This window comes from Bombus pyrosoma, linkage group LG4, assembly GCF_014825855.1.
Source record: "Bombus pyrosoma isolate SC7728 linkage group LG4, ASM1482585v1, whole genome shotgun sequence".
In the NCBI taxonomy this organism is placed as follows: Eukaryota; Metazoa; Arthropoda; class Insecta; order Hymenoptera; family Apidae; genus Bombus; species Bombus pyrosoma.
In genome coordinates this window covers 1,710,608-1,738,519 of record NC_057773.1, presented here as the reverse complement: position 1 = coordinate 1,738,519, position 27,912 = coordinate 1,710,608, and the positions used below count along the sequence as shown (strand labels likewise).

At 45.4% G+C, this 27,912-nt stretch overlaps 1 protein-coding gene and 1 long non-coding RNA gene across 6 annotated transcripts in view; one reads left to right on the top strand and one right to left on the bottom strand.

Annotated features, from left to right (window-relative positions):
• Positions 1 to 71: 71 nt before the first annotated feature.
• Positions 72 to 22,803, top strand: LOC122567016 (histone acetyltransferase KAT7). 5 transcript variants are annotated; one of them, XM_043725069.1, is made up of 13 exons: positions 86 to 448; positions 548 to 1,019; positions 1,101 to 1,346; positions 1,430 to 1,693; positions 1,770 to 1,949; positions 2,619 to 2,988; positions 3,073 to 3,367; positions 3,438 to 3,682; positions 3,784 to 3,970; positions 15,548 to 15,641; positions 20,287 to 20,433; positions 20,590 to 20,696; positions 21,287 to 22,803. In XM_043725069.1, the coding sequence occupies exons 1-13, from the start codon at positions 431 to 433 to the stop codon at positions 21,407 to 21,409; spliced, it is 2,748 nt and encodes a 915-aa protein (XP_043581004.1). In that variant the 5' UTR covers positions 86 to 430; the 3' UTR covers positions 21,410 to 22,803. The 5 variants fall into 5 exon arrangements, with proteins under 5 accessions (XP_043581008.1, XP_043581009.1, XP_043581004.1 ...); XM_043725070.1 differs by having other exon boundaries at positions 89 to 448; positions 2,631 to 2,988; XM_043725072.1 differs by having other exon boundaries at positions 102 to 448; positions 2,700 to 2,988.
• The window catches only part of LOC122567045, a 22,236-nt gene continuing 16,768 nt past the window's right edge, over positions 22,445 to 27,912 (bottom strand). Inside the window, exon 2 of the long non-coding RNA XR_006316680.1 lies at positions 22,445 to 22,720. This is a non-coding gene — a long non-coding RNA (uncharacterized LOC122567045). The remainder of the gene's footprint in view (positions 22,721 to 27,912) is intronic.

The following is a 27,912-nucleotide window of genomic DNA, read 5'->3' as shown; positions in this document are numbered from 1 at the left end:
TCACGAATTATGTAAAATATAGCAAGGAACATACATCTTACGATCTTAAAAACTACTCATCTTTTTCATTTTCTTAAAATTTAAGAAATAATTTGAGATATTTAAACCTCAACATTCAATAAAAGTTATTTCTGCAATGACTTGCAAATCAGCTAAAACATACAAAGAGAAAGGGAAGAACAAAACAGTTCTATCATTTTTAAACTAGCCCTAAGATCATATTACTTGTGCGCAGAACTGTGATATATGATATGCGTTAGTATGTGTGAGTTTGTTATGCGTAAGCCAAAATATAAAATGGTAGGTTTGTTGCTTTAATCAAGTTTATTGTAAATAATTCTTCCGTACATGTCTGGGAGGTGTACAGATATTATTGCAGAAATGATGTTAAATACCGTTTGTTGCTTATTTAAGAGATAGCACTATAGAAATGACTCCAAAATGGAAGGTATATATATCTTGTATAGGTTATACAATCATTTTGACTTGGTAGTTTATATTACATACAAATCTGAATTAATGTATATGTTATTATTATTAATGATAGGCCACTAGTTCAGAATCCACCTCAACAACAAGTTCTGGTTCTTCATCCAGTAGTTCTTCAAGTTCAGGCAGTGAATCTAGTTCATCCGATTCAGAAAATTCTAGCAGTTCTGCTAATAGTCAAAAAGCATCTGATACAGAAAGGACAAAGAAGAAAACAACACTCCCTCCTAATAGGCATGGCAAATCCAAAACTGATACAGTTACTGCTCCATCTATAGAAAATAAAAACAAAGAAAGGGTACCACCAAAGAATAGACCTGTAGTATATTCTTCAGAATCAGAAGAATCGCCAAGCAAAGTAAAAACAACAACAGCAAAGAGAAAACCGCCAGCTAAACCAAAAGCAACTGCTACAGTAGCACCTGTTGTTAAACAACAGAGACCACCTACTAAATCAATAGCTACTACAAGTCAACAAAAAAATGTACCAAATCCTAAATCAGTTGCTAACAAGCCAAACAAGCCTTGTAGTAAGAATATATATATTTAAAATCATTTATTTAAAGCAACTTTAGTTTCGTTCAATAATTAATAATATACTTTTTCGACAGCCTCTACAAGTACTAATGGGAAAGTTCCTGATAAATCCACAAAAACAATTTCGGAGCCTGTACAAAAGAAATTGAAAAAAAAAAGCATATTCAGCCCTGAAAATAGTAGTGAAAGTGACAGTGGTATTCCAACAAAAGCTAATTCAGCTAAACCTATAAATAGTTCTGCAAAATATCCAAAAAGTCAGCAATCTAAATCAAAACCAAATGACGCAAAACAGAAAACAGTTGCTCCAAATAGACCTAGTACGTAAATGTGACATCATTTCATAACATATACAATCATTAATATCATTAATAATTTCCAATTAATTATTTTATTGTGTTAGGTTTATTAACCAAGGCTACACAATCACAAAAGTCAGATAGCTCCGCAAGTTCAAAGAGTTGTTCTGCAGGATCAGGTTCCTCAGGCTCGACAGATAGCAGCACTGACTCTGAATCGTCAGAAAGCGTTGCAAGCCCACAGCCACAAGTGAAGAAAAAAGATACTCAGCCAAGTACCACAATTTGTGCTACCACAAATGTTCCACCAAAGCGACCTTCAGCAACAGTCGCTCCTGTAAAACCACAAAAGTGTACGAAACGACAAGGTAACTAACAGTTGATGTTATTAACTGTGATCATTTTTTATAAATAAACAGAATGTGTTTTTTTGCTTCTTTGTAGGTACAATAAAGAGTGAAGATGAAGCCGACGCGTCCGCTAGTGAAAAAGAGATGGATGAGCATGGAGAAACGGGTGCTACGAAAGCAACAAGTAAAGGCAAACGGAAGCTCCAGACTCGGAAAGGTAGCAAGTTTCTTCATCTTCAAACAAAAGCGGCCAGCGACTCGGAATCTGATACAGGTACGAATATATTTTGTATATATATTTTGTATAATAGGCTATCGAATGCGATATTTCATTACTAAGCTTATATTTCCTTCCTATCTCTTTATGTGTTATGTTTTCATTTAAAGAATTGATACTTTTTAAATACTGTCTAACATGTTTTACTCGTTACTAGTATAATTAGTTGCATATCCTGAGTATGTATTAGTTTTGGTTTGTTTTTTCCTGTATCGATTTGTACTGGACAACGTTGCTTTAGAAATTAGATTAATTAACCGTTTTCGTATTTTCTCTCTTCACAAGTTCAGTTCCTCCTACCAATCTTTTACAGCAACCTTATTGCGAATTTCAATATGTATAGGTAGATCGTTACTGTAGTACCACCGTTCTCTCGTAGTAAATATTTCTAAATACATTTCGATTAGTTAATTGGATAAAGTCAGAATTCTTAGCATGAGTATCTTGAAAAGAGGCGGGTAGAGAATTTTCTGCAGGCGGTGGATTTAGGACTCTATGCTGCCTCCTTAACACAAAAATGCAGTATTTGCGGTTCTGGATGGATGGATTGGACATATATGTGGCTCGTAGGAATCCTCTGGTCGATGGGATAAACATTTCGTATACAAAAAAGCATGTCCAAGGTATCCTAAGATGCAGATACAGTCATTTTGCTTACGGCGGCAGTATGGTTCTCAGGTACGGAAACGGTAGCGTGTAAACGTATCCTGCAAATTCCCCTGATCCGGTGTGATTTATCGAGAGTAGCTGAGAGCAAGAGGAGTGCCAGCAAATCACCTGTGAAACGTGCCGGCCCTAGTACCGCTGCCAGACACTCGTCCGGGTCCAACAGAATATCACAGAATAGTAGTACGGCGAACGCTATTAGCGGAAGATCTGGACAAGGCAATTATGGTCGTACACGCGTAAATAAGGAGAGAGAATGTCCCCTAGCGCCAACATGCGATTCTCGGGGTCATCTTTCCGGAAAGCTCGATTCGCATTTCACTTTAGAAGCATGTCCTTTGTACCATAACACTACGCCACAAGCTTGCGCGTAAGTGAGATTTAATTGGGATATAATAAACATGCTCTACCGGTGCATTAGAAAGTAAGCAGTCTTTTTCTGTTTTCTTTGCAGAGAATTTTATAAAGACAGAAAAAAAAGAGAAGAAGAGAGGAAAAAGGCCGTAGCATGTTTGGCGAAGAAGTCTCCGAAAGGTTTACACCAAACAACAGAACAGCGCAATTATCAGCTGAAAGTGCGGGAAATGAGAAACAAGTGGAAGGGAAACACTGGCGATGGAAACGAAAGCGATAGCAGTTGCGAACTTCAAGGAAACGAGAAAGATCGTCAACCACGTTTAACGAATCTAACACCAGAATACGATTTAAAATTGTTTATGGAAGCGCAAGCAATCGCTAGTGAAAAGATTGTAAGTTGGAACATACTACTTTCTATTCTACTTTCTACATATACGAATTATACAATGTTTTTTCTTATAGGAGAAAGAATTGAAAGAATTAGATTATGATGGCGAAGGCAGAAATGGTGGCGGCACGCGAGTTATCGAGATGGGAAAATGGGAGATGGAGGTATGGTACCAAAGTCCATATCCGGAGGAGTTTAGTCGCGCTCCAAAACTTTATTTATGTGAATACTGCTTGCGATACGCAAAAAGTCGTCAAGTTCTAAGGAGGCACCGAGAGAAATGTTTATGGAGACATCCGCCCGGTCATGAAGTGTACAGGTTAGTAAATAAGTATAACTAACGCAAGCGTTGTACATTAAATTTATAAATTTTCTCTTGTCTCATTTTTATATATTCTGTGTTTCATTCTCTGTACACAGAAAGGACAAAATAGGTGTGTGGGAAGTTGACGGGAAACGCTATAAACAGTACTGTCAAAATCTTTGCTTGCTGGCAAAATTTTTCTTGGACCACAAGACTCTGTACTACGACGTCGAACCTTTTCTCTTCTACGTGATGACTATTGGCGATTCCGAAGGTTGTCACACCGTCGGTTACTTCAGCAAGGTGAGTTTTTTACTTTATGTGATTAAATAAAAATAAAGCGATATATTTAAGAAGGAAGGACTCTTGACCATAACATACATTTTTTAATGCTAACATTCACGGTAAACAACCAATCAAATAATATCTTTCGACGTGGATTTTAATTAACATTTGCGCAATACGCGTTAAATTATAAAGTAAGTTGTAGGAGAACGAATGATACAAGCGTCTTCTTGTTGTGAAACACTGGACAAATATTTTCATAAATCATTTATCAGTTTAAGATATTATTTTCCAATACGAATTGTGCAAACGACGGATTACTAAATTCAAACGAGAGACGTTGCGATGTAGCGAAAGCGAAGAATGCCAATGAACCGTGCATTTGCTGATTGTATTCGATGCTGTTAAAAAATAAAATCAAGCGAGGTATGAAAGAAAAGTTCTCGGGGCGTTTCTTATTAGCACGGATCTCGTAGCGACAAGTTACCAACGGTGATATTAATGCCGAGCACGTGCTTGTACGTGCGCGACTGTGCATGAACGATGGTGTCTGTTGTTTTTACTTGTGTCTGTTAGCACTTGCGTAAACGGTGCCCACGTTTACGTGGTAGGCGTCTCTATCGTACGACCATCATGGTTGATATTAAAATCGTTTAGCCTATTACAATGTGACGTTTTATCTCGCCATTGTACTCTTCTTTTGATCAGTGATACACCAAAATATGACGTACCTCGACTTTTTCTTTCCTATCCATTACTATGTCTCGTCGCAGGCACTAAAACTATTCGGGAAAATGGAAATTTTGATACATTTTAAAGTAGACGTCATTCATTAAGGACATAACTTAAGAATCGCAACTCCAAAGCGAATAAGATATCCGCGATGATCGTAAAAATTAATATTCAGGAGGAGAAGATTACTTTTGTTTTTATTTTGTGGTTTACTAGGCCCGTAATGGCATTCACGTAGTCTGTAGGGATTATACGAACGAGGGTGTGTATTGCGAAGAGGGTGTCTCGTATCCGTGACCCCTCTTTACCCGAGCACTCCTGGTCTGGTTGGCCAGGATGTCGGTGGGAGAGCGTCGTGCGCTACGCACGCCTATTTACTGCGGAACAGCATCGCCGGAGTCGAAATCTTTACCGACGTTCAATGACCTCTGACCCTGGCAAGACGCGCCAATCTACACCTTCCCACTCCTTTTCACTAAGGGAGGAAGGGTGACGAAAATTTCCTCTAGCTCCACGCAAACGTTTACGCCTGTCTCTTTCGTTCTTCTCGCCTCTGCAAAATTCTCATCCTTCTATCAGAGGGTACCTCGACCTTTTTTTGATACTTGACGTATTTTCCACGTCGACATTTGTTCGCCCGCCTTCTTAGAAAATTTGGAACGAGCTTTATCTTCCTTCGCTAAACTCGTTCTTCCTACGTAACTCGATATTGTTCCTGAAATACTTGCAGCGCATTCATCTCCTCAGCCAGGTTCTCGAAATTCCAGGGACACTGAACGTTCATCGTCCCTCGAATCGTTGCTCTCTAGCTAGCTGCGACAGTTTCACGAAAATCGGATAATTCTATAATTTCGATATCGATCGTTCCGCTCGAATTACAACAGAAGAGTCGAAAACGTGTTCTTACAGTACAACAGATTGCGTTACACACCTTACAAAAGGGCGTACTCCGTGGCTCTCCGCTTCCGTAACAGCGGTGGCGGCAACGACGCCGGCACAGCAGCAGTAGCAGTAACGCGGAGTCAAAATCTTTATAGACGTTCAATGACCCCGACCCTGGCCAGACGGTCGTAGGGTGATGATGGTGGTGGTGGTGGTGGTGGTGGTGGTAGTGGTGGTGGCGACGACGTACAGAGAGAGGGATGACGGGGGTGGATGGCTCTGGCGTACGTACGCTATGCGCTTACGACGTGCAGTACCAGGTGGATGGTTTAGACGAGTGGGGGATGCCGAGGGCGGTGGTGGTAGCTGCTGCAAGGGGGATGATGGTTGCAGAGGACGATGGAGAAGGGATGGTAGGGCAGCAAGGGGAGAGAGGGCGTAGCCTGGCATCGGGTCGTCAACCTTTCTGCGGCACTGCGACGTCGGGGTCGTTATTATTTCCTCCTCCTCTTCCACCACCTCCTCCTCCTCCTCGTCCGACACTTCCTACTCCCGTTGCTGCTACCTCTCTCTTACGTCTTTCTATGCTCTCGCCGCGTCGTCCTTCTCTCTGCACCAGCGCCATTTCTTCTTTCCTTCTCTTGCTTCTCATCTCATTTCTTCATGGTACCTGGAACCTCCGAAATTTTCAACTTCTTTTCCAAGTTTTCTCTTGTATCGTCTCCATTCCACGACATCTTCGCTATCACGAACTTCGCCGTTGCCCCTCTGTTAAATCTCTTTGTTATCTACTCGCTCAATGTCTCGTCGTTTCCGTATTAACGAAAATTTTCAAATTCGCCAAGTGCGATATTTACCTGGACAAATTGAATTTTGCCTGTCCTCCTGGCTCTCCCTTTCGAACGATCGTTTCGCGACCGTTCGGTCGAGACAGATGACTCGAATTGTCTTTCGAACGATTCGTGGAGAAGAAGGAAAGGGGAGTCTCGTTCGCAGAATCTATTGATCGAACGAACTGTCCGGTAGTATGCTAGGATATTTCTTCTTCGTATCTTGCGGTTCTCCCCTTGGTTGACCTCGAATAATCCGGACATTGGCCTTGAGACTGGAGGCCATTGACCCGAGCTAGACAGCCGTTGACCTTGAGTAATCCGTACATTGACCCGGCGCAGCGAACTAACTCGGGGAAATCTAGACGTTGACCTTGGGCGATGCTAGCTGCGACCTTGAATGATTCGCCCCACGTTTCGTCGAACGAGCTGCGTGGCAATATGCACACGGTGAACACGTTGAGAGGCGAGAAATCCGGTGGAAGTTTTCGCGCGAAAGTGAGGGGGGCAAAACGAGCAAGCGAGCGGCGTTGCACTTACTGAATTTATAAATTTCGTTATTAACCACGCCGTCCACGCCTCCCTTTGGTACATTAACGCGCCACTCGGTGTGCTCATCCTGCGTGTGACGTAGAATTTTTATCAATTCCGAAGCAGCCGAGCAGAAATTAAAAGGGGGTCGATTCGAGGCGTGAACATTTACAGCTTCCGGCCGTGATTACTGAGACATGAAAAGAAGCTTCTCCAGCGAATTTCGAGAAACCCCTGTCTCTTTCTTGTTCATCGCTCTGCGTCTCAACATTCTCTCAACCCCTGGCTTCCTTTCTGCCACCTTGAGCACCTATTCGTCCTCGAAGGAGAAAGATAAAGCAAGAAAGAAAGAAGCGAGCTTCGAAACGGTTAAATATCGCGATAGGAGCGTAACGTCGTACGTATTACGTAGGGAAAGGACCATGTCTAGCGTTCGTACGCAGATCCCGTGTAAGCGAGAGCGCACTGAATTGAACGTGTCTGTGACGGACGTAATACGTTTATGACGCTTATAATTGTTGTTTACGACACGGACAATAATGACGTTTGTAATCGTAATGCAATACAGTTTATATATTCGCGAGGCTCGTATTCCTTTAGATCCCCGAAAAAGGAGAAACGCGTGTCACGTGAAATCCAGACGGAACCGGTTTTCGGGGCCATCGGGTCCAAGATACGCACAACGGGGCCCTGTCCTGCTCCTGAAATCCTTGTATATACCTTCCACTGTCCGAGGATCCAGCAGGCTGTTCTAGTAAAACGAGATTTTCGATAGCCTTCGTGCTCGATTCCACCGATCATCCTCCACGTATCGAATTATAAACGATGCGTGTAATCGAGAGGACCCCTTCGTTATACTTGAATATACATACTTGAACGCGTTCTCCGTACTACGATTTTCTAGCAGAAAAATCCCCAAGAGATGTACACTGTCCGATCCTTTCGTTTCCACGGTCGAAAATCGTTTGCGATCTTTCGGAGGAACAAAGTAAAAATTGACCTATCGAGTACGAAGGTGAAAAAAGTTTAAGACGACAGGAACTCGATACTTTTCGAAAAGCAAGCTCCTCCAATTAATGCGTCAATGAAGACGTATCTACTTCCAATATCCCCGGCCAGACATCGTCTCGGAGCAAGAAGGTTCGAGTCTCGGAGGCAAGGAAAGAATATACGCAAGCTGAGCGTATGCGGCGTGTTCCGAGCAAACGAGACGACGGCATATCCTCTTACGTAGGTATTCCAGACAGGATCCCGCGTGAACGAAGAAAAAAAAAAAAAGAACGACGAGGAACACGACACGCATGTCGAACACCGGCACCTACACACCACAATACACTCATCCTTTCCTGCTGCCATGATACGGATGAAAGAGTGTCTCTCGATGAGGACAGCGGAGAGTGTCTTAAAAGCGAGAATAAATCTGTGAGACGCGACATGGTGTATTCTAATCACGTTCCTCTATCGAATTCGACAAATAGACACGGAGAACGTTCGATCGAAATGCTGCCGTTAGTACCGCAGTGTGGTGTAAGTAAAGAACGATGATAATTCCTGCTTTCTGTAAGAAAAGTTTTGAAAGCTTTACGAAGTTACGGTAGTAAAACACTGTGGAAAAGGCGTTGAGAATCGGTAGACGGTGTATCCGCGAAGTCGCGACGATCCACGGCTACTCAGGACTCGTTTGCCTAACTTCCGGTGGTACGCCAGTTAGCCCGTCACGAACCGTTCCACTGTATATGTCCTGAATAATGCATACAGAAATGGAGCGAGTGGGTACCTTCTAGAAACGAACGAGCGAATGTGTGTGAGAGAGAGAGAGGAAGGAAAGAGGCAGAAGAAACGAAAAGGAAAGAGGTAAAAGGGAATACGCGGCGCAGAGAAAAAGATTAAGAGGGAGGTACCTATCTCTGAGCTTGCAAAAAGAGAGACAGATTTGCAGGTCGAAGAACGACGTTGGGCCGATGCTTGCAACGCAATAAATAGACAGGATCTGACAGCGTTTATATCTTCGAAAGAGCAGAGGATTCGGCAAAAGCGTGTGCACAAAAACGAATGAAAGCAAAGAGAGAACGTGGAGAATCGTGAAACGAGAGGAGCAAAAAAGAAAAGAAAAAATTTATATGAATCGTTGGGGAGAAAGAAAGAAGAAAGTCATGGGGGAATTTAAACGGACGAGGATGTTGTTCTGAAAATTGTTGCGTTTTGTCTCCTTCTAAGTGGTTCTTTCGTTTCGACAATAAGACAACCGTACATGGGATGGGTGTATCTTGAATACGGCACTGTACAGTGGTTTTAAGAAGTACGTTTGTAATGAGACCATGTCGACTAGAATCAAAACGATTTTTATCGTATCAACCGTTAACGCGACGGGGAAATTTAGCGAGGCGAACGCTCCTACCCTTTCGAGGAACGAGGATGAGGGCTGGTTGTACATAATATGTAAATAGTTGGAGCCCGAGGCGGTTATACCCAAACGATGTATAAAGAAGGAAAGGATCAGACAGAGCGGTAACTGAAGAGGCGGGCAACGCAAGAGTGGAGGATGGAGACTAAATATAAACGCCGGAGGATCTCTTTGAATGACGGAAAAATTTGATTTCGCAGATAAATGTATTTGTTATGGAGCCGCTGGAAGAGAATTATAAAAAGCATCGCCTATGAGGTACAAAAACGGACGGGCGAGGAAGCAAGAGACAACTAGACGACATATAGAAAAGATAAACGAACCGAAGGACGAAAGTAGAAAGCCGCGAAAGGACAAGTCGACGAGGAAAAGAAAGGACGAACGAAGGAACAGAGGCGAAGATAAAGGAGACAAAGAGGAAAGCGGCTGGAAGGAGGTAGTCAAAGAATCGGTCAATTTTCCTTAAAAATATCCTACAGGCGTGGTGCGAGGCGGAAAAGGGAATGAGAGAGTGGAAGGGAAGAGGTGGTGGCGCGCGAAAGGGACTGCGGGAAAGCAGAAAAGGAAAGGGATGACGTAGGGTAACATGGGAGTACGAGGACGAGTAGTAGTAGAGGTCGTCGATACGATACGCGGCGGCCTCTTGGAGAAGAGGTTGGGGTAGGCTCGCCCAACCCTCCACCTCCATCCACCTCGGTCGGACTTCCCCTCGACCTCTCCTCTTTCCTCCCTGCAAAACCTCACTCCGACCGGGGTCGATCGATGCCAGACAGTCCTGTTCACACGACCAAATCCTGCCGAATACACATCGTCCCTAGAAGTTGGGGTAGGGTAGAGCTCTAGCTCTAATCCTCCTCTCCCTTCTCATTCTCCTTCTTCTCTTTCATCTCCTACATCTCCTTACGTTCGCTATGTCGTCGCTACGAGTTCTGCTTGCGCTTCTTCTTCGTGCCGTACCTCCTTACCCTCCGCCCCTTTAATTCTCTTTTCGCGCGTACTCAACCACGATGTCATTATCCACGTCGTGTCTCATGACAGAGAGCCGCAAGTGTGTCGTCGTGGTTTCCAGTTTCCTGTACCATTTTTTGCACGTCACTTTTTCTGTTTCTTTCTATCATTTGGTTACGAACGCATTAAAAAAAATCCACGTGGCTAGGCTTCCTACTGATGTTTCCCGAGCCGAATACGTCCGAGCGCACGGTCGGTACGCGTGTCGCGACATCAAACGCGACATCGGCGTCGCACTATGCTGATTCCACCAGGCCCGACATGTTCTTCGGATGTTACTGCTCGTTTTCCTTTAGACCTTGACCTTTGTTCTCGGTCAACCGTCCTCGACGATCGCATCTCTACGCAGTTTCGTTTTACATCGCTGCAAAAATACTCGCGGGCGAACGAACAGAGAATCGAGTTATACACACTCTACTCGATCTCGCGTTTTTCAACGGCGTCCGAGATTAGCGGGCACTAATCTAATGACAAAAATACATTTCTCGAGGAGGAAGCCCATATTCCGGTCGTGTCTAACTACGTCTCTGACGTCCACATCGTCCCTGTAGCATCCGTTTGCGCATGGGTGGAATTAAACAACGTATACGTCGACAGCGTTCCACTCGTCTAGGGAATTAATAGACATCGTCGCGGCATTGATCAGATATCAACACAAGAGCTTTCCTTTTCTCAATACCGTAGGATCGTATAAAAGCTCATTGTTCCAGCCGCAGAAATGGCCACTTCGAAATTCTTTACCATCCCAGACAGCGCAACGCTGCGTCTTCGTTTTACGATCAACGAGCCATCACGAACAGCTACGTCGAAGAAACTTCCAATCTATAGTCTTCGATACAGTTATGTTCGCATTGACATTGTACCAAAGAGTGGTCGTATGAACACGGAAAACAAGAAATGTTTCGATACTCTTGACCGTGTCAACAAACTCCACTCTAGTTACTAGAGTCCGAGGAAAGTTTCGACTTTTCCTCGGATGTACAAAGGACTTTCGGCTGTTCGTTGGCCGAACGAAGGTCCGTTGGATTAATTTACCGTTGAACGATATATGTATACGCAGGAAATGTACAAGGGGTCCCGAGCGAACAAGCGAACGGACGAACGCGCTTTGGGTTCGGGCCAAAAGGAAAGCGGTGTTCGCTCGAAAGGAGCGAGGGGAGCGAAGGGACGGAGATAATTAATAAGCCCGAAAATTTTTTCGCACAGGGGACGATGGACAAGCGGAAACCTATCGGGGAGTCCTGACAATTTCTCTTTGGATTTAGAGGAACGATGGTGTGCCTGGGTTAAACCGTAGAGCCGTTAAACCCTCTGCTCTTTCGAATAGGTACCTGCCATTGATATTGAATTTACAATGTCCCAAGGGACAGCCCTCATCAGATACGTTCGACCGAGAACTCTCTAGCTTCTGGATCGGTGGTCCATCTTTTTGTTCCTTTTTTTACTTTATTTTTGTCCATAAATGGCCATAAATCCCAGTTGTCATCGGTACAATCGCGAACGAGCAAAGATGCGTTTGGACGTTAACGAAATTTCTCCTAGCAACAGTTCGTGAACATTTTCGTAGATTGCCTTGTAGCGAATATTTTCTGCCCCATTAGAGGCAAACTCGTACGTGAAAGCGGTCAATTTCTCGCGTTCCGATCTCGCCGAGTACGCGGAACTTCGCGTACACCCCGTATGTCGAGAGGAACGCTTTGTTCGGTATAAAGAAAGTGGAGGAGGAAACTCGGTGCATCTAAATATAGAAGTGACCGTCGCGAAGAACTGTATAACCTTTAAGCAACGTTCACACCATATGCCGACCATGTACCATCGAGAAATTTATCAAGCAATGGAAAACAGAGTAACTTGGCTGCTAAACAATCAATAAGAAAATTAACCTTGCTTCTGTCCCTGTTACGCTAACCTCTAGTAACCTCATTATCGTATCGAATCGATAAACTCTCTTTGAATTCCATGTCCTGATACGAAATCGCCGCAAGTGCGAACAGCTCTGTCGCGACAAGTCCGCCGGGAGAAAGGAAAAGAGAGGATTATTAGCTAGATCTCGTTACCCCGCCACGTAGACGTTCGTTCACCTACGCGTATATATCACTTGCGCAGCAACGTCCTGCCTACGCGACGTGTTTATAAGCGGTCGGGGATCGAGGTGAGACAGAACGAACGGCCGGTCGATCGGTCGCGTTCCGATGCCTCTGTCGTTGCGCGTTCTTACTTCATGACGCGACTATACGCAGAAAAGAGTACTGACCGGTCGAAAGCCTTTTACGATCGACGTTAGACAACTGCTTTCTACGATCGCGGTCGCGATCGATAACGACCGCTGTAGAGATCGTTGGATAGGAACCTACGACACGACGCGTTCCTTATCATCGGCCGCGAGTCGAGTCGCGTCGCTTTGTTCGTGAGACTCGCGATGGTCCGGTGAACAACCAAAGGAGAATTCCAGGAGGAAAAGAAGCGGAAGAAATAGCGCGAAGATTCGATCGAGAATCGTCGCTGCGAGGCGTAATCGCAACACGATACGGAAAAATTTATAGCGTTCAACCCGTCCTCTCGTTCGACGTCTGTAATTTATGGAAGTAATCGCACGCTTTTGGCTACCACGATTATGCACCGACGAGCGCGTTCGTCTGTAGGGCATCGGATATTTCCAATACGAAAGTAGCTTTTTGTTGGCTATCTCGACCTAGAGGCATTCGTATCGAAGAATGGAAGGACGATTGGTTGTCCGGATGGTCAGAGTCACCGGTGGCGATTAATACGCGCCACCTTGCCGCGTTTCGTGGATGAAAAGAGACGGGAGGAGACCGAGTATCGATTCTCCGGTCCGCTATATCTATAAAAGAAGCTGTACCGAATTCATCTTGGCGTAGACTCGAATCGAGCGTCGTGCTTTTGGAATGTCAGGCTCGAAAAGAGGCTCGCGATCCAAGCGTCTGACTCATGGAGTCGAACGTTAATCGATCGACCGCGATTTTCCTCTCCTTAAGCAGAAAGACTCGAAGAGACACGGCTCGTTTCGCGACGACGTGACTCGAGCCGGCGTGGCCGATCGATTTCGTCGAATCGTTTCGTCGTCGGCAGTAGCCTTCTCTCCGGGGGACGAGCAGACAGAAACGAAAAAAGAGGAAAAAAGGAGGAAAAGCGATGTGTAAGGGGCTTTCTTGCGTGGAACTCGTACAGTGGGGACTCGGAGACGTCCCTGAGTGGAGCAGAGACTACTGGCCCAAGGACGTCGCGGGGCCCAGATTCTACCCTTCTCCTCTCCTTCTCACCAGCTCGCGTTCGTCTCTCCTTTTTCTCTGTGTCCCTCTCCAATGTTCCCAGATGCCACGAACACGTTTCTCCGGATCTCTTCGTCTTTCTAAAAATTCATCCGAGTCGCGTATCGCGGCTCTGGCGTATTTCGTCTTTGGCTTTTAGCAATTGGTCCGCCGGATCGACTGACTGGTCTATCGAGATGGCTGTCTACGACACACTCGTACATAGGGCCCACACCTTTCTTCTCTTTTCTGCGTTTTCACCCCTCCCTCTACCAGAATCTCTTTCTACCCTGTATATATATGGCTCTCCTTTCTCATCCTACGACCAACACAGACACACAACCAGGTACTGTACATAGACGTGTCCGTACAAGCATGGGCGAGTCTTCTCGAGTTGTGTCCTTCGAACCGTTGCTGCCCCACTCGGCAGTTAGCAACAGCACGGCTGCCACAGCCGGAAATACCGGGTGTTCAAGTCGTACTGGGCCCACTGCTGCCCGACGAAATGGGACCAAGGGGCGTGCAAGTATTAACGACGGCGGACTCTATGCGCTATGCTCCCAAAAGTATCAACCGCGAAACGCGGCGAAATTTCCTTCGAGCCAACTACGCGATCTTCGAAGGTAGCCCAATTTCCATTCGAAATCTTTGTCCGTAGTTGATGATAAACGAAGCTTATTGTAAAAACGCGGCCGATAATCCAGCTTCCGAGATTAAGCGAAACCGCCTGTTTTTTGACGCGACGAATCAAAGGAGATCTTCCTTTCTTCTGTATTGCGATGAACAGTCGTTACCTAGCCGAACTGGTATCCCACGATACGATTGTCGCCTCTATTGGTTATCTTTTTGATACACGTATGTGCCGAGCTTTCTTTTCCTATATTCCTTCTTTACTTTCCGTCGAGCGCACGCCACCTCTTCGCATGCACCTCGGTATATACCAAACCGATTTGCTCAGTGGGGAAACGTTGCGAGAGCTAAAAGATCGATGGAAATCGAAACAATCGAAATTCGTGCATAGAACCTTGGTCACGTGTCACCAGACCACGTTTTCCTTACTCCGAGTTCATCGTGGACACTCCCATGAATTTGGTATAGATGTAATTTCACGCGAAATTTATCTAATCTGCCGTTGGCAGCGATACACGTAGAATGCATACTATCCGTAGGTGTACGCCCACTCTGGTGTCACGGTAAAAATACGTTCTCGAAAAATGGACGTGCTCATTCGCAAGGCAACCGAGGTCTATATTTAAAACGAGATATTTCCATCATCCCGTTTTCACCCGTTTCTCCGATCGACCATTCCTTGCGAAAAGCCAAATTCGACCGGACGGAGACGGAGAAGGACCGTTTAATAAAACACATTACGATTTCCTCGAACGAGGCGTCGCGTCGTCCAAAATATCGTTAACCCATTGTGTTTTTCGCGTGACGAAGGTCGCGACGCGACGCATTTTCGTCGCATTAACGTCATAATAGCCGCCGATTGTGTCTACTGCACACGCAGTCGCCTGGGCGGAGCGTGTCGTGCGTGCTAACGACCATGCTACTAGAGAAAATATTATTTCGCTTTTCCACGTAAACACGCCTGTCTTTCGACCTTTGAAATACAGCCCCGGTAGTCAGAGTGGTTTCATTCCGTACGTCATCGGGATAATGAAGAAAAAAATCGTTTCTTTCGGTCTTTGACGTCTCTCCGCGATGCCGCCTCGTTTTTCATTCTCCTCGCGTTGTCAAATAAATGATTTGGGAGTGGTCCAAGTACGATGTATGACTAACGATAAAATAATTGAATCCAATTTCCAAACAGAGTAATACGTATAACGAATGTCGAAATAACAAAGAATTTATCAGTAATTTCGGACACGTACATATGTATACCAAAGAGATTGCCAGCAAGAACGGATACATAAGGTTTTCACTCGTTATGTTCTAGGAAAAGAATTCTTTTCTCAACTACAACGTGTCCTGCATTCTGACGCTGCCGCCTTATCAACGCCAGGGATACGGTCGACTGCTGATCGACTTCAGTGAGTATACTCGTACGAGTTTTTACAGCGTTCAGACCGCTCAACCTTGGCGAGTCCAAGGAGACAGAGTATGACGACATCCTTCCGAATGAAATCGAAAGGATAGCCGAATTAGGAACCGGAGTTTATAGGAACGCCTCCGCGGTTTCCGTGGCATGATTTCTCTTCGATTCTTGCGGTCTATGCGATTGAAAGGCCTCGTCCGGCACGCGCTACCGAAATACCTCGATGCTCCACGAACGACGGTCTCCATGGTTTCCTGTCATTAAAGAACCGCAGTCATCCAAAGGTGGCGCCTAGATCCAAATCACTAAAAGCTTTAAAGAGCGACTCCTTCTTATGAAATGTGTCGTTCGTCGTTCAGTTATCGTAAATGGATAGATAACGCGTATGACCATCCTGTTTCGTTTAATCTGCACGTAACGATTGTACGACCAAAGGCGACGGTACCGATACATGCGACACGAAGGTTCCTCAAAGACGCAAGAAAGAGAAAAGAAACTAAGACGCGCGAACGCGATCGATTCGCGTGTCTCGGTTGTTCGTCGCGTTTCAATTTAGCGATCCGGATATAAAGAACGGAAAGGTCCGTTTGTCCGTATTGTCCCCTATTTACGCATCTGGGAAGCTCTCAAGAGAGAAAGAGAGGCTGACGCGAAAAGGAGGGAAAAGGAAAGAAAAGAAAAGAGAACAAGAAAGAAAGAAAGGAGGGGGGGAAAGTACAACGGCGGTGAGTTACGAGCATCTCCGTTGGCGTAAAGTCGCTCGACTCGAAAACCCTCTTCCGGCGTCCGCGGCGGGCCCGCGTGTACACCGCGAAGCGTAGCGTTGATAATTAAACGTGGGCTTTTTGCCGTGACGTCATTTTCATTGATGCCGACGAGTCGGGGCAGGAGTATGGGTCGCGCTCGTAGGGGTAGCACGTCAGACTCTGGGCGAAGGGAGGACGGGGCTAGAGGGCGAGAGAAGGAGAGAAAGAGAAAGAGGTGGCTGGGCTTGTGGGTCGACGTACTATGCGTCGGACGAGAGTCGTTGGAATCGTAGTTGGGGGTTTTAGCCCTGGCAGCTTTTCCACAGGGGATGCCGCGCGTCGCGGCGCGAGAGACGTTACTTGGACTCTCTCTCTCTCTCTCTGGTGGTGGCAGTGGTGGTGGTGGTGTGTCGATGCTGCCGGTGCTAGAAGTGGCGGCGCGATGGTAGTGGTGGTAAAATGGTAGCACGGTGGTGGGAAGGATCTCGCGGTGGTAGTGGTGACGGATAATGGAGAGCGTAGGTTGGAGTGGAATGGTTAGCGGAAAGTGCGACGCCCGGCGTCTCGCCGCATCGATCGACCCCCACAAACCCTGTACAGTTGGCCGCTGCCGCGCTCTACCTGCTGTTGGCTTATACACACGAGCACCGCCGTACCGGCGCGCGTACACGCACACAGTCGCGAACGGGATTCGTCTGGCGCGCGCGGGGTGTGTCTGATGCATCTTGTTCCATGGAGAAATTTCTAGCAAAAATTCGATAGAGACGGTTTCCCAGGAAATTCGCTAGCTACCTGCTGAAACGCGCTGTGTTCTTGTTTTCTAGCTACCTCTTGTTCTCTCGTATTACGCATTGGATTGGAGTTACAGGCGGACCACGTGCTCGCATAACTGGTGGCTGCTACTTCCGCATCGAGGGAAACGTATGTTACGCATGAATCGCGATACCCGTTCGTCGATACAACGCGGCATCCAGGTTCGATCAAACAATACCGATAACTGACACTTTAACAAGTGCTAACGAATTGTCCGGTCAGACACACCCTCGGCATCCTTCTCGGACTTGAGAAAAGAGGAGAAAGAGAAAAGGAGGCAAGCAGCGAGATAGCACGGGCCGGCCCTACAATGATTTCCACCTGGTTCGATTGGAAACGGCATAGGGCTCGCGATCGTATGACCTCCGGTGACCTCGCCCCACGGAAGCCTCGTAGGGCGGAGGATTGGCAGGGCTACCGACGCCCTTTTCCTCCTCGTAGGGCAGCCAACACGCAGTGGAGAGGTATGAGAGTCCACGAAGCTTTCCCCTACCGAGCTGCTGTCACGCCGATCCATCCACCCTCCCCTGCTGCTGCTACCACTGCTAGTGCCGCTTCCTCTTCGACCCTCGCCTCCTCGTTATTCTCTCGTCCTTCCAGTCAGCGTTGCCTTTCTTCTTGCTCGATTTTCTACCACCACCTATACCACCGCCAGCATCCAGCGTTCCGCGCCGATCCCGAAACTCTGCAAACTGAACGAACGCGTAATGAATGCGCCGCTACCTTCCTGGAGCTATCCCTGTGCCACCGAGAAACAGAGAACGCACCGTAGTAGTAGAATCGGGACGCGAAAAACGAGGAAGAGAGAGACAGAAGCGCGCGATTCCAGAGAATCGAAGAGGAGGTGGAAAAGAATTGGGAGAGGGTGGCGGTGACTGCGGAGATAGAGGGTAGACCGTCCGTCCTATCTTTGTCCATGGAAGGTAGCGCGCGGGGTCCAGCAGCCTGGAGGAGGAGGAGAAGAATGGTCGTTGAACCCCTCAGCCTCCAGGACATCCTGGAATAATCCCGGCACAGGACCGGTCCTCGTGAGCTGCTCGGATAAGAGTATCCGAGGTAAAAATCGCCTCCCTTTTGCCGTACTGCTCTCCCGACACCTGGCAGTATGTTCTCTCTTTCTCCAACCCTTCCTTACTCTTCCGTACCTTTGCTACGCCGCTTTTTCTCCTTCTTTTTCTTTCGCCTTTAATCGCGAGACAGTGTTATCGCGTTGACCTCGATTATTCGGATAATGAGAATTCCGCGGTTATTTTGGGAACGTTGCTGAGCTCGTTGGAGATGTTTCCGCGAGGATTTCGCCTGACCACCGCTGGTCATTGAACTTTACGGTTTCCGCATGTTCTGGAAACCGACATCGACGTGTCTGAGAAGCGGAAGAGCCGTCGTTATCTCGAACGTAAAAGAGAACTATAGTCGATCGGAGTTTGCCCATTCCGCGCATAAAAGCATCGAAACTTTCTCGTTCGACGTCGTGCTCGTACTCCGATCGTCTTTTATTTTTGGAAAAATACCAACAAAAGTTCCAGAAATCTGTGCCGTACCTATATTTCCTGGCATTTAACGTACGTTGTGCCGCGAACGATTCGAGGACATAGCCCCTTTCGAAACGCGTTTTCGCGTGCACATGCACGTTCGTTACACGAGTTCTCTCTGCTAGACTGCATTGAAATAGCCGTTTGAATATTCTCGGATCAATGGTTTCGCGTGTCTTTTTAGGAATAACGGCATACCGATGCGAAATCAATACAGGCCGCGCGTGTCTGCTTCTTACGAAATATAACGGATGACCCATAAACGAAGAAATCTCTTTAGTCCCGCACCGCCGATTCGATTTATTTAATTAGTTAATTAGTTCACGCGTGAGGAATGAGAAACCTTAAACGTCGGCTCGTGTCGCGATTCGTTCAGCCGTCTTGTCTTTCTCGTGCGCCGAAAGTACCATCGACAGACATGGTCTAATTGCAATAGCTAAGAGAAGGAAGAGCAGCGCGAGATTTCACGAACATTCGAAATCGATTCGAGAATCCTCTCTTCCCACTGTTCTTTCTGACGATTTTTCGCGGATAGGTACCTACAGCGTCGTAGGATACATCGGACACAAACGAGGCGTGACGAACATTCAACCAGACTCCTGAAGCAGCCGGACATCGCCAGTGCCGTATACTTCGACAAGTTCCCAGAGTCTTCTCCATTTAGATACGCTAGGAATTTAAATCGCCGCACTTATTATCGCGCCAATCGTTTTTTTTTTCTCTCGTCCTTACAAACTAGTTTTATAAATAGATTCGTGACATTTACTATGAATTAGCCTCGATGGAAATAGCACATCCTAGACCAATGAAATGATTGAAATGATTTTCGATACGGCCCTGGCGCCGCGGCATTTCATCCTTCGTCGGTCACTGACACCAGAAATGGCTTATAGTGGTGGCGTCGATTCAGGATGGAGACGTATATTATGTGTGTGCACGTGAACGCGCGCATGGTCTCTGTACCTATGCGGCTTCGACGGCCACCGGTATCTCGTGCAATTGGAATTTCATAGTCTGTCTAGTGGTCCGTGCACAAGGGCGAAATGTAGTGCCCAAGTAACGAGAGGATATTACGGAGGAAATGATAACAAGTTTCTAGAAGTTGTTACTTCATTCTTCGTACAAATTCGGGAAAATTCTACGATAAACTTCGCAGAATATCGATTGACGATCGAATCGGAGGGTTCGTAATAGAAGAGGAAAACACTTTCTAGTCGATTTTTATCCTTTTCCAAATGAGAAAAGAGATACTTTTAAGGAGGACTATGTAAATTTTTATTCCGCAATAAGTCAGAACATGGATAGTTCTGTATAATATCCGTTACACATAGACCCTGAAATATACGTAGCTCTTTAAGAAGTCAAAAAATTTGACATGGGTCGTTTTTGTTAAAACATTCGAGATCGATCACCGCGTTTCACTAGCCGTTTATTGACCTCTTCCCCCCCCCCCCCCCCCCCCCCCGCGATATCTCATCGATCACGCGCGAACAAATTCCTGCCAAACAAACCGAACAAAAACGAAACGTTATGTCCATGTTTTGCGCAGGTTACTTATTGACCAGGGTGGAGAAAAAGATTGGCTCGCCCGAAAAACCCCTGTCGGATCTGGGCTTGATCTCGTATCGTAGCTACTGGAAAGACGTTTTGCTGCAGTACCTCTGCAATTTCGGGGGCAAGGAACTCTCTGTTAAAGGTAACACAATACCGGCCGCGGAGCACACGCCTTGCACGCTTTTCACTGATTTTACAAGACGCGTTGTTTTAAGAGCGCCGATACAGAGAAGGTGATCGTGCGTTGTCCGAGACATTCGAATCTCTCGACGCTATCGTTTTGCATATTGTTTTTCAGATATCAGCAAAGAGATGGCCATTGACTCGTACGACATCGTCAGTACCCTGCAGGCTCTCGGTATGATGAAATACTGGAAGGGAAAGCATATCATTCTGAAGAAACAGGTAAGCCGTTCATTATTATTCTAATTTGCCCCAAGGCTCCTAACCGAGAGAGGATTCCCCCGTGCAAGGATAGTTTGTCTTACGTCTCCCCATTTCCCCCGAATCTGCTCCAGAGCGTCATCGAATCTCATGATTCGTAGAGGCCAGCTCTTGAAGCAAATATTCGTTACGAGATCATCGGCTAACGTGGCTTCGTTGTTCCAAACTTATACGCTCGTAAATTACGTTAAACAGTTTCCGCGGGGGGAATCAACCTCGCAGAACTCGCCACGCAACGGAGAAACGGTATTGCGCATGGTTCCGCAACGGTCCTTCCTTTTCTTCGCGTTCGATTTCTCTCACCCTGCATGGTCGAGGTAAAATACTAATAGACTTCGGAATCAAAGTACCAATGGTCAAAGAGCGATATCGCAATTGAAGTGGCGGTCGATAGTCAAAGGGTCAAAAGTGTATACCGTTTCTCCGTACGATTGGTCGAGGTGTTCCGCTAAAAAGGAACAATTTTCAAGAGAGGAGGTCGAGTCGTCGTATCACAGGAAACGAATAGAAAAGCGAGGCGAACCGGTGGAGAACCGTTGAAATAATTTCAGGACGTGATCGACGACTATAAGGAGAGGGTGAAGAGACGAGGACCCGTCTACAAAGAGATCGATCCGGAGTGTCTGAAATGGAACCCCTTCCAGCCTCCCAAGACGCCCTCCGCCTCGAACTAAGGCTTGCAACAGGAGCCGGGAATGACGCCGACGCCGACGACGGCCTTCCCCTTCTCTGTCTCTTTCCACTTCTCTCACACGCTGGTTCATCGGTGTCGACCAAGGGCGGTGGTCGATCTCTTTCTTCTCTCGATCGTCTCCTTCGTTTTTCCCTCTTGCCTACTCACTGGCAACCTCTGTCCTCCTTTTTCCCTTTCTCGACCGTTCTCGTTGCCTTTCGCGAGACTCGACCAAGTCATAAGCCACGTCGCGTGGATTTTATGCTCACGACCGTACGGTAAAACCCGTGAAAATCCTTCGAGAAATTCTTTCTCGGGCGCAGCCTTCGAACACCTCCGTGGGACACCGAGGTCAACGAATGAACAGTATTTTCGCGGCGACATTCGATTACCTGAACATCGAGCTTCCCGACCCGTTCAACTTGCCAATCGTGTTCCGATTATTTATTCGGTAACGACACAGCAGGAGAGGTAGAATTACCGCCCATCGACAAAATCGAGTTTTCGTAATGAAGAACCAACGAGAATACAATCGTTAACGTCGTTCGTCGATTTCTCACGAGCAATAATCCACGGTTCGATTATCACCGTTCGTACAACGTGCAACCAAAGCGTCACACATGGTAAAGCATATTTCCACGATTTTCGGTAGAATGCGGTGAAAATACACCGCGGCGTGCTTATAGCCGGTTCAGGTGAGAGAGATACGTTATTGATCGTGCTAGCGAACTGTGTGCGTGGCGAGCTGCAAAACAACGAGTTTCGAGCGTGGTGCGAGAGGTCCGACGTCCTCGGTCGGGCCTGATAGGCTACGTGAAAATAAATCCGAAAACTATCAAGTCAAGGTTGCACAGTATCGATATAAACGATGCGTTCTTACGATCGCGATATGTCGATCGACGACGATCGTTCGAAAGCCTCTCTTTTTCTTTCGAATGCCACGATTCTACGGACGATCGCTGATTCTACGAACATTTACAGACTGTTCACGCAATAGCGAATGTACATGTAAGGAAATACTGTAAGAGGATAGGTGTTGAATATCGAACTGGATGAATGTTACTCACATACGCGCATACATACATACGATTAATGGAATGAGAATTCTTTGCTCGTACTTTTAATTCGTTTTATTCCTTCTAAAGAATTCGATACAAATATTCTGATTGAGAGACACTGCACGCTTATCGCTACAACGGAAGAACGTTTCTGTCACGCATAAGTTTTTTCTGCAGATACTGTAGAATTTGTTACGACGATGTTCCAATTATCGATGGCTCCCTTCGTTGACCAAGAGCCGGCTACTAGCATTCTGTAAATTAAACGTGTTTCATAATCGTGTATGTTATAAGATGTACAATACTATTTATAAAAATACAATTTTTATGGAGCGAACCAATGCAGTGTGTATACGATTCCAATGTATATATATATCCTCATATGCAACCAACACAGTGGATCCAAAACTTTCATGACGTTGTTACAGAAAAACAAGCGATTCTGACAACGATAGAACTTTGCTCAACTCCCGTGTCTGCGGCGTGCTGATTTCTCGCAAGCAATTGCGATATGTGATTTCATGGAATCGACGAGGACGTCGAATCACACACGTCTGATTCCACGCCTCGTTGCCAGTGTAAATTATTTACGTCGTTAATCGTGCAATTTGTTTTTCACGACTATTACGTAAGAATGCGCATATATCTTATAACAAAAATTTGAGGAGGTTCTCTGCGTGTGAAGATTTTTGTCCTTTAGCGAACGATGAAAGCGGAAACATATACGTAGTCCTCTGGTGACGCGTACAGAACTCGTCGTCATTAGCTTTCTTGAAAGTTTCGAACGCAATTTGAATTCCACCCTCGAATATCTTTCTATTTTAAGCAGATCGATCCAGGGCTATCCGATCGATCGAATATGCATTACGTAAATTCAACGTACTAATAATTCGGAAGAATTTACGCGGAAACAACGTTTCATTTTGTTCTTGAATAAGTGAAATTGACCATCCTGTCAGACTCGTATCATAGCTTCAAGTACCAAATGATTAGAATGTAAAGCAAGAGATCGTAAAATTAAGTACGAGCGACAGTTCATAACTTGCCTTTAATAAGCCGGAAATACGGTATAAAACTCTTTTATGGACACGAGTCTTTATATAACTTGTCGGTATATCTTTTTAAAGCTCGTTGATACAGTTTTGCACGGTCTATTGACTGTTAATACCGCTTTAATTTATTTCGTACGTGTAGACGTGTCTTTCACGGACACCAGTTATATATTCACTGACCGAGTATTGCGCCGCGCTGATTCAATGCCTTATCTCTCTGTCCAAGTTTTAACCTTTTCGGCGATAAAAATGAAAGTTGGGCGTGCTCCGCATACAAAATATACAGAATCGCGATATGCGGCAACTTATTCGTCACGTAATGTACATATATTGGGCTAACGGTCGTAACAACTCGAAGCACTGGAAGGAAGGAGTTAGCTATGACACATTTACGAACTTTCCATTATTCCTATATCGTTCAAGGTATATAGCACTTATTAAGAACAATATTTTTGATATCGACTTGTACAATTTTTATATGTATGTTTGTCTTTACAAAGATAAAGTTGCAAATGTGCACTAAATGTGTGCGTAGGAGAGGGAATGTTAATATGGCCACCATACGTTGACGCTTGATATAAAGTTCTTTGTATTACTCGAACATGCAGGTGAAATGGTAGAAACTTCTGTTGCATCAGGTTTTTCAAAGTCATGCTGGAAACGTTATACCAGTATTATCTATACAATCTGTAGACGACGTATTGTTACAAAAATTTGTAAAAGTCCATCAACATAGAAAGCTATAGAAAAAGCTTGGCTACCGGCTAACGGTTACATCGAAGATAAACTGAAACGCAAAGACCGCAATTGATCCAAGTAAGTTTTGTCGGGCACGCATTGCAGGTTTCGTGACTGGAAGTTTACTGACCGAAATAAAAGAATGTAATCCGCCGCAAATAGCCACTTTCCGACGCTTTGGGGCTTCTATAGGAACCGTGCAAAGAGGTGAATAATTGCGTTACTTCGGTTCCTCTTTCTCGTTCTATCTCGTCTCTCGTTTCTTTCGCTCGGTACGCGCCACGCGACCCCACGTAACGTCATTATCCCATTAGTCCGCGACATTACGAGGCTACGGTTCCTCTCCTTTGCTCGTCGAGAGACAAACGATACTCTGCGCTATAACAACGTTTCAGCCCGTCCACCTAATAACAGGCGCCGGTTAATTTTATTTACCGATTGAACGAAGATCGCGTTCATTAATCACGTTACGCGATACTGTAACGTATCGACGATAACGATCACGTCCTCCAACGAGCCTCAATTCTCGGGAAAAAGAAAACGATTCGATTAATCGATCGCGTTCCTGGTAATCGTCGCGCGAGTCGTAACCATCGTAATCAGTGTTTTACAACGGCGTTACGATTACCTTTGTAAACCAATGCGATCGATGAACATTAACTAATAAGGGCAATGTTTATTGTTCGATTTCAAATTGAATTGAATTGAATTTTTAATGTTAACCGAAAATTTGAAGGTCCGATTAGATCGCTGTCCTCCTCGATTCTAAATACGAAGAGCAAAACGTAACGGTGAATTGTACTTTGTATGCTTAAGGTGTCAGATTTTTCTGCGATGATGAAATAAGGTAGCAGGGCACAGTCATATGAATTGCGCTCCAACAGGTGCCGGGTATCGAGTTCACCAGAGCACCTGATGAAGTACAATTAACATGCAGCCTCCACAGTTCTTCCCATCTCTCCTTTTATCTTCGTTTCTTTTATCTTCTTTTTTCTTTGCTGCCTTCTTCATTTTCTCTCTTCAGACGTGGCTGTACCTGAATATCGCAGCGAAAAAAGCGTCGATCCGGTTTCGCCGCAGCGCGCGCTACTTCAGGTACCTGACTGACTCGAAATTGGCACAGCCTGAAGTACCCGAGTAACGCGCGTTGCGAGCGACACGTAGTCGCATTTCCTCTGGCTTTGAACCATCCTGTCGGATAAATTGCACGACCGTAGCGCCACGTCGTGACGGTGTGTCCTGCATTTTGAACTAAAGGCTGGAGCGCATGCAAGAAACGTTAACGAGTGTTCGATCGGTATGGAAAGTCTGAAAGAAATAAGTGGAGAAGCAGTAAGGTATACGGGTGTTATGATTTATGAGGTAGTTCGTTATTGTTCGTTCAACAAAATGGTAATGTATAAACGTTAGAGGGTATTTCGCTTTGTTCGCAAACAGCAGGTAGTCGTAAAAAGTTCCTTTGATTCGAAAGACCGATAATAAATTCTTTTCCCAAATACCGATTCACATTCACCGAAAACGACAAAATAGCATAAAAGATCGACAGCAAATCGAAATCCCGAGAAGCTTTACAGGCTGGTATTCAGGATTTGTCGAGAAAAGAAAACTCGACGGGCAGATGCACCATTGTAACAAGTAGGTAGATCTCGGAAATTTTTTCTGGGTGACGTGACGTGACCTGAAAGGTGCATCGAGATATCCCCTTGGTTTTCACTCCGAGCTAGCACCGTCGAATACATTCTTGAAATTCCGTCCGAACAGACCGATGAAAGATATGCATCTGAGAAAGCGGTTAAGAAAAGTTTAAGAACGATACAAGTTACCTGGATATACATATTTACCTTTAAAAGGAAGATACGGATTCTACAGCATCAATGAAATTACATTTGCAAGTTTTTCGTTGTGCGCGCAGGTTCTCAACTGAATCTAGCGTATATTTATCCATATATTGCTAATCTATATATCCATAAAGGTTAGATTTCGGTCGACATTCGATTTCCAATGAGAGCTATTGCGGTTGACATGGCCGTTACGCATTGGCACGTCATTACTTCACGTTACTTGTCATTACATATGCTATTCCAGTTAATCTGTTCCATAAATAAACCGTCTAACAACAGTAACGTTGGAAATACCCCTGCCTCTCATCGAAAAAGAGAAAAACATTTCAACGATACATATAAAGAAACGATTAAAGTCCAGATACTCGAGACAGAACTTTAATTATTCGCTGTTCGTTACATATTAACGCTCGATCACTCTGATTTCTCTTCTCGCGGCCGTTGCACAACGTTACACACTTTTATATCCGCGTACCGTGCTAGGTTCTGCGTCTCCAATATGTATTATACCTCAACTACGATCTTCCACTACGACGACCGGCGATTCAACCTTGTCACGTAAATGCCACCGCCTAGTAACACTATATTCGATGCTTGAACCCACATCACCTGCCACGGCGAAACATCTCTTGCAAGTCAATACTCGGAAACGATCAATAATTTCATGAAAATTCGAAGCAGCCGATAAAGCGGAGACGCCCGAATCGATTATTTGCACAAATTTTATCACATTTCAAACAAATTCGTAATACGCAACACGTTCCAACGTATCTTCACAAAGTGAAACTGTCGGCTCAAGCACCAGATCAGCAGAATCTCTCTTCACCGTTCAAAAGTCCGTTTCGCGAATAAAAAAAAAAAGAATGCAAAGGAACGAAAAATGCGAAGTAAGTAGAAAGTCAATTTGACGAGTAAGTGTCACGAAATGTAGACGATAAGCTATTCCGAATCGGACGAACGGTAATATTCGTGGAGCAGCAGTTCGTTCGCAGTGGCCGACGCATCGTGACATTGAAACTCCTACACTCGTTGGTGGAGGTAAAGGAAAGTCTCCCCTCTCGCTCCATCTCGGATCCTCTTTCCTGTTCTTCGTCGACGAGTGACGATAATAGGCCGGGAAACGTCGACGATCGCGAGGCAAGGAGTGAGGGGTGAGGACTTCGATGAATCAAAGCGAAGGAGCCAGACAGAGGGTGGGAGGGAAGAAAGAAGAGAACCGCGACAGCGTTGGATCGAGATAAGGGGAAAGGATCGAATGGATTGCGGAGTGTATGGAGGGGATGGAAGAGGGCAAGGTTGCAGACGCCGGCAACCAAGAAGGCAACCACGTTTGCCTCACTACACACAATAAGACGCGCAAATGTTCCTCTTTTTCTTTATAAATTCTCTTCAAACTACTTTCCTTTATCTCACTATTTATCATATGACTAATATATGATACGATACGGACAATGATAAATATCTTGTGACCGATAGCAACGCTTTGCTTTAACGAGAAAGATAAAAACGTTTGTAATGACCCAGAGGTAAAAGAAATCTGTTGGTATCCACCTAATCGCGTATACACGAATAAGCTACATTACCAACTTCTACATTCAGGACATTTTGTTCCGTTTGACCTCTCGTTCCCCCAACCGCCAAATTCCAAGTTGTCCTCCAGTGCTGCCAACGTATGCTTTTCCGAAGTTCTCGCCGATAGTCAACATCGACTTAACGTAGTCACGATCGTATAGAATGTAAATGTGTTCGCTTTGTGCATTACATGTAACCAGAAAGTTCCTACAAGAAGTCGCACACGCATTCCACCGGTAGACT

Coding starts and splice junctions, on each gene's coding strand:
- LOC122567016 (XM_043725069.1), top strand. Junction 1,347..1,429: donor AGTTGCTCCAAATAGACCTA/GTACGTAAATGT, acceptor TTATTGTGTTAG/GTTTATTAACCAAGGCTACA. Junction 20,434..20,589: donor CAAGGAACTCTCTGTTAAAG/GTAACACAATAC, acceptor ATTGTTTTTCAG/ATATCAGCAAAGAGATGGCC.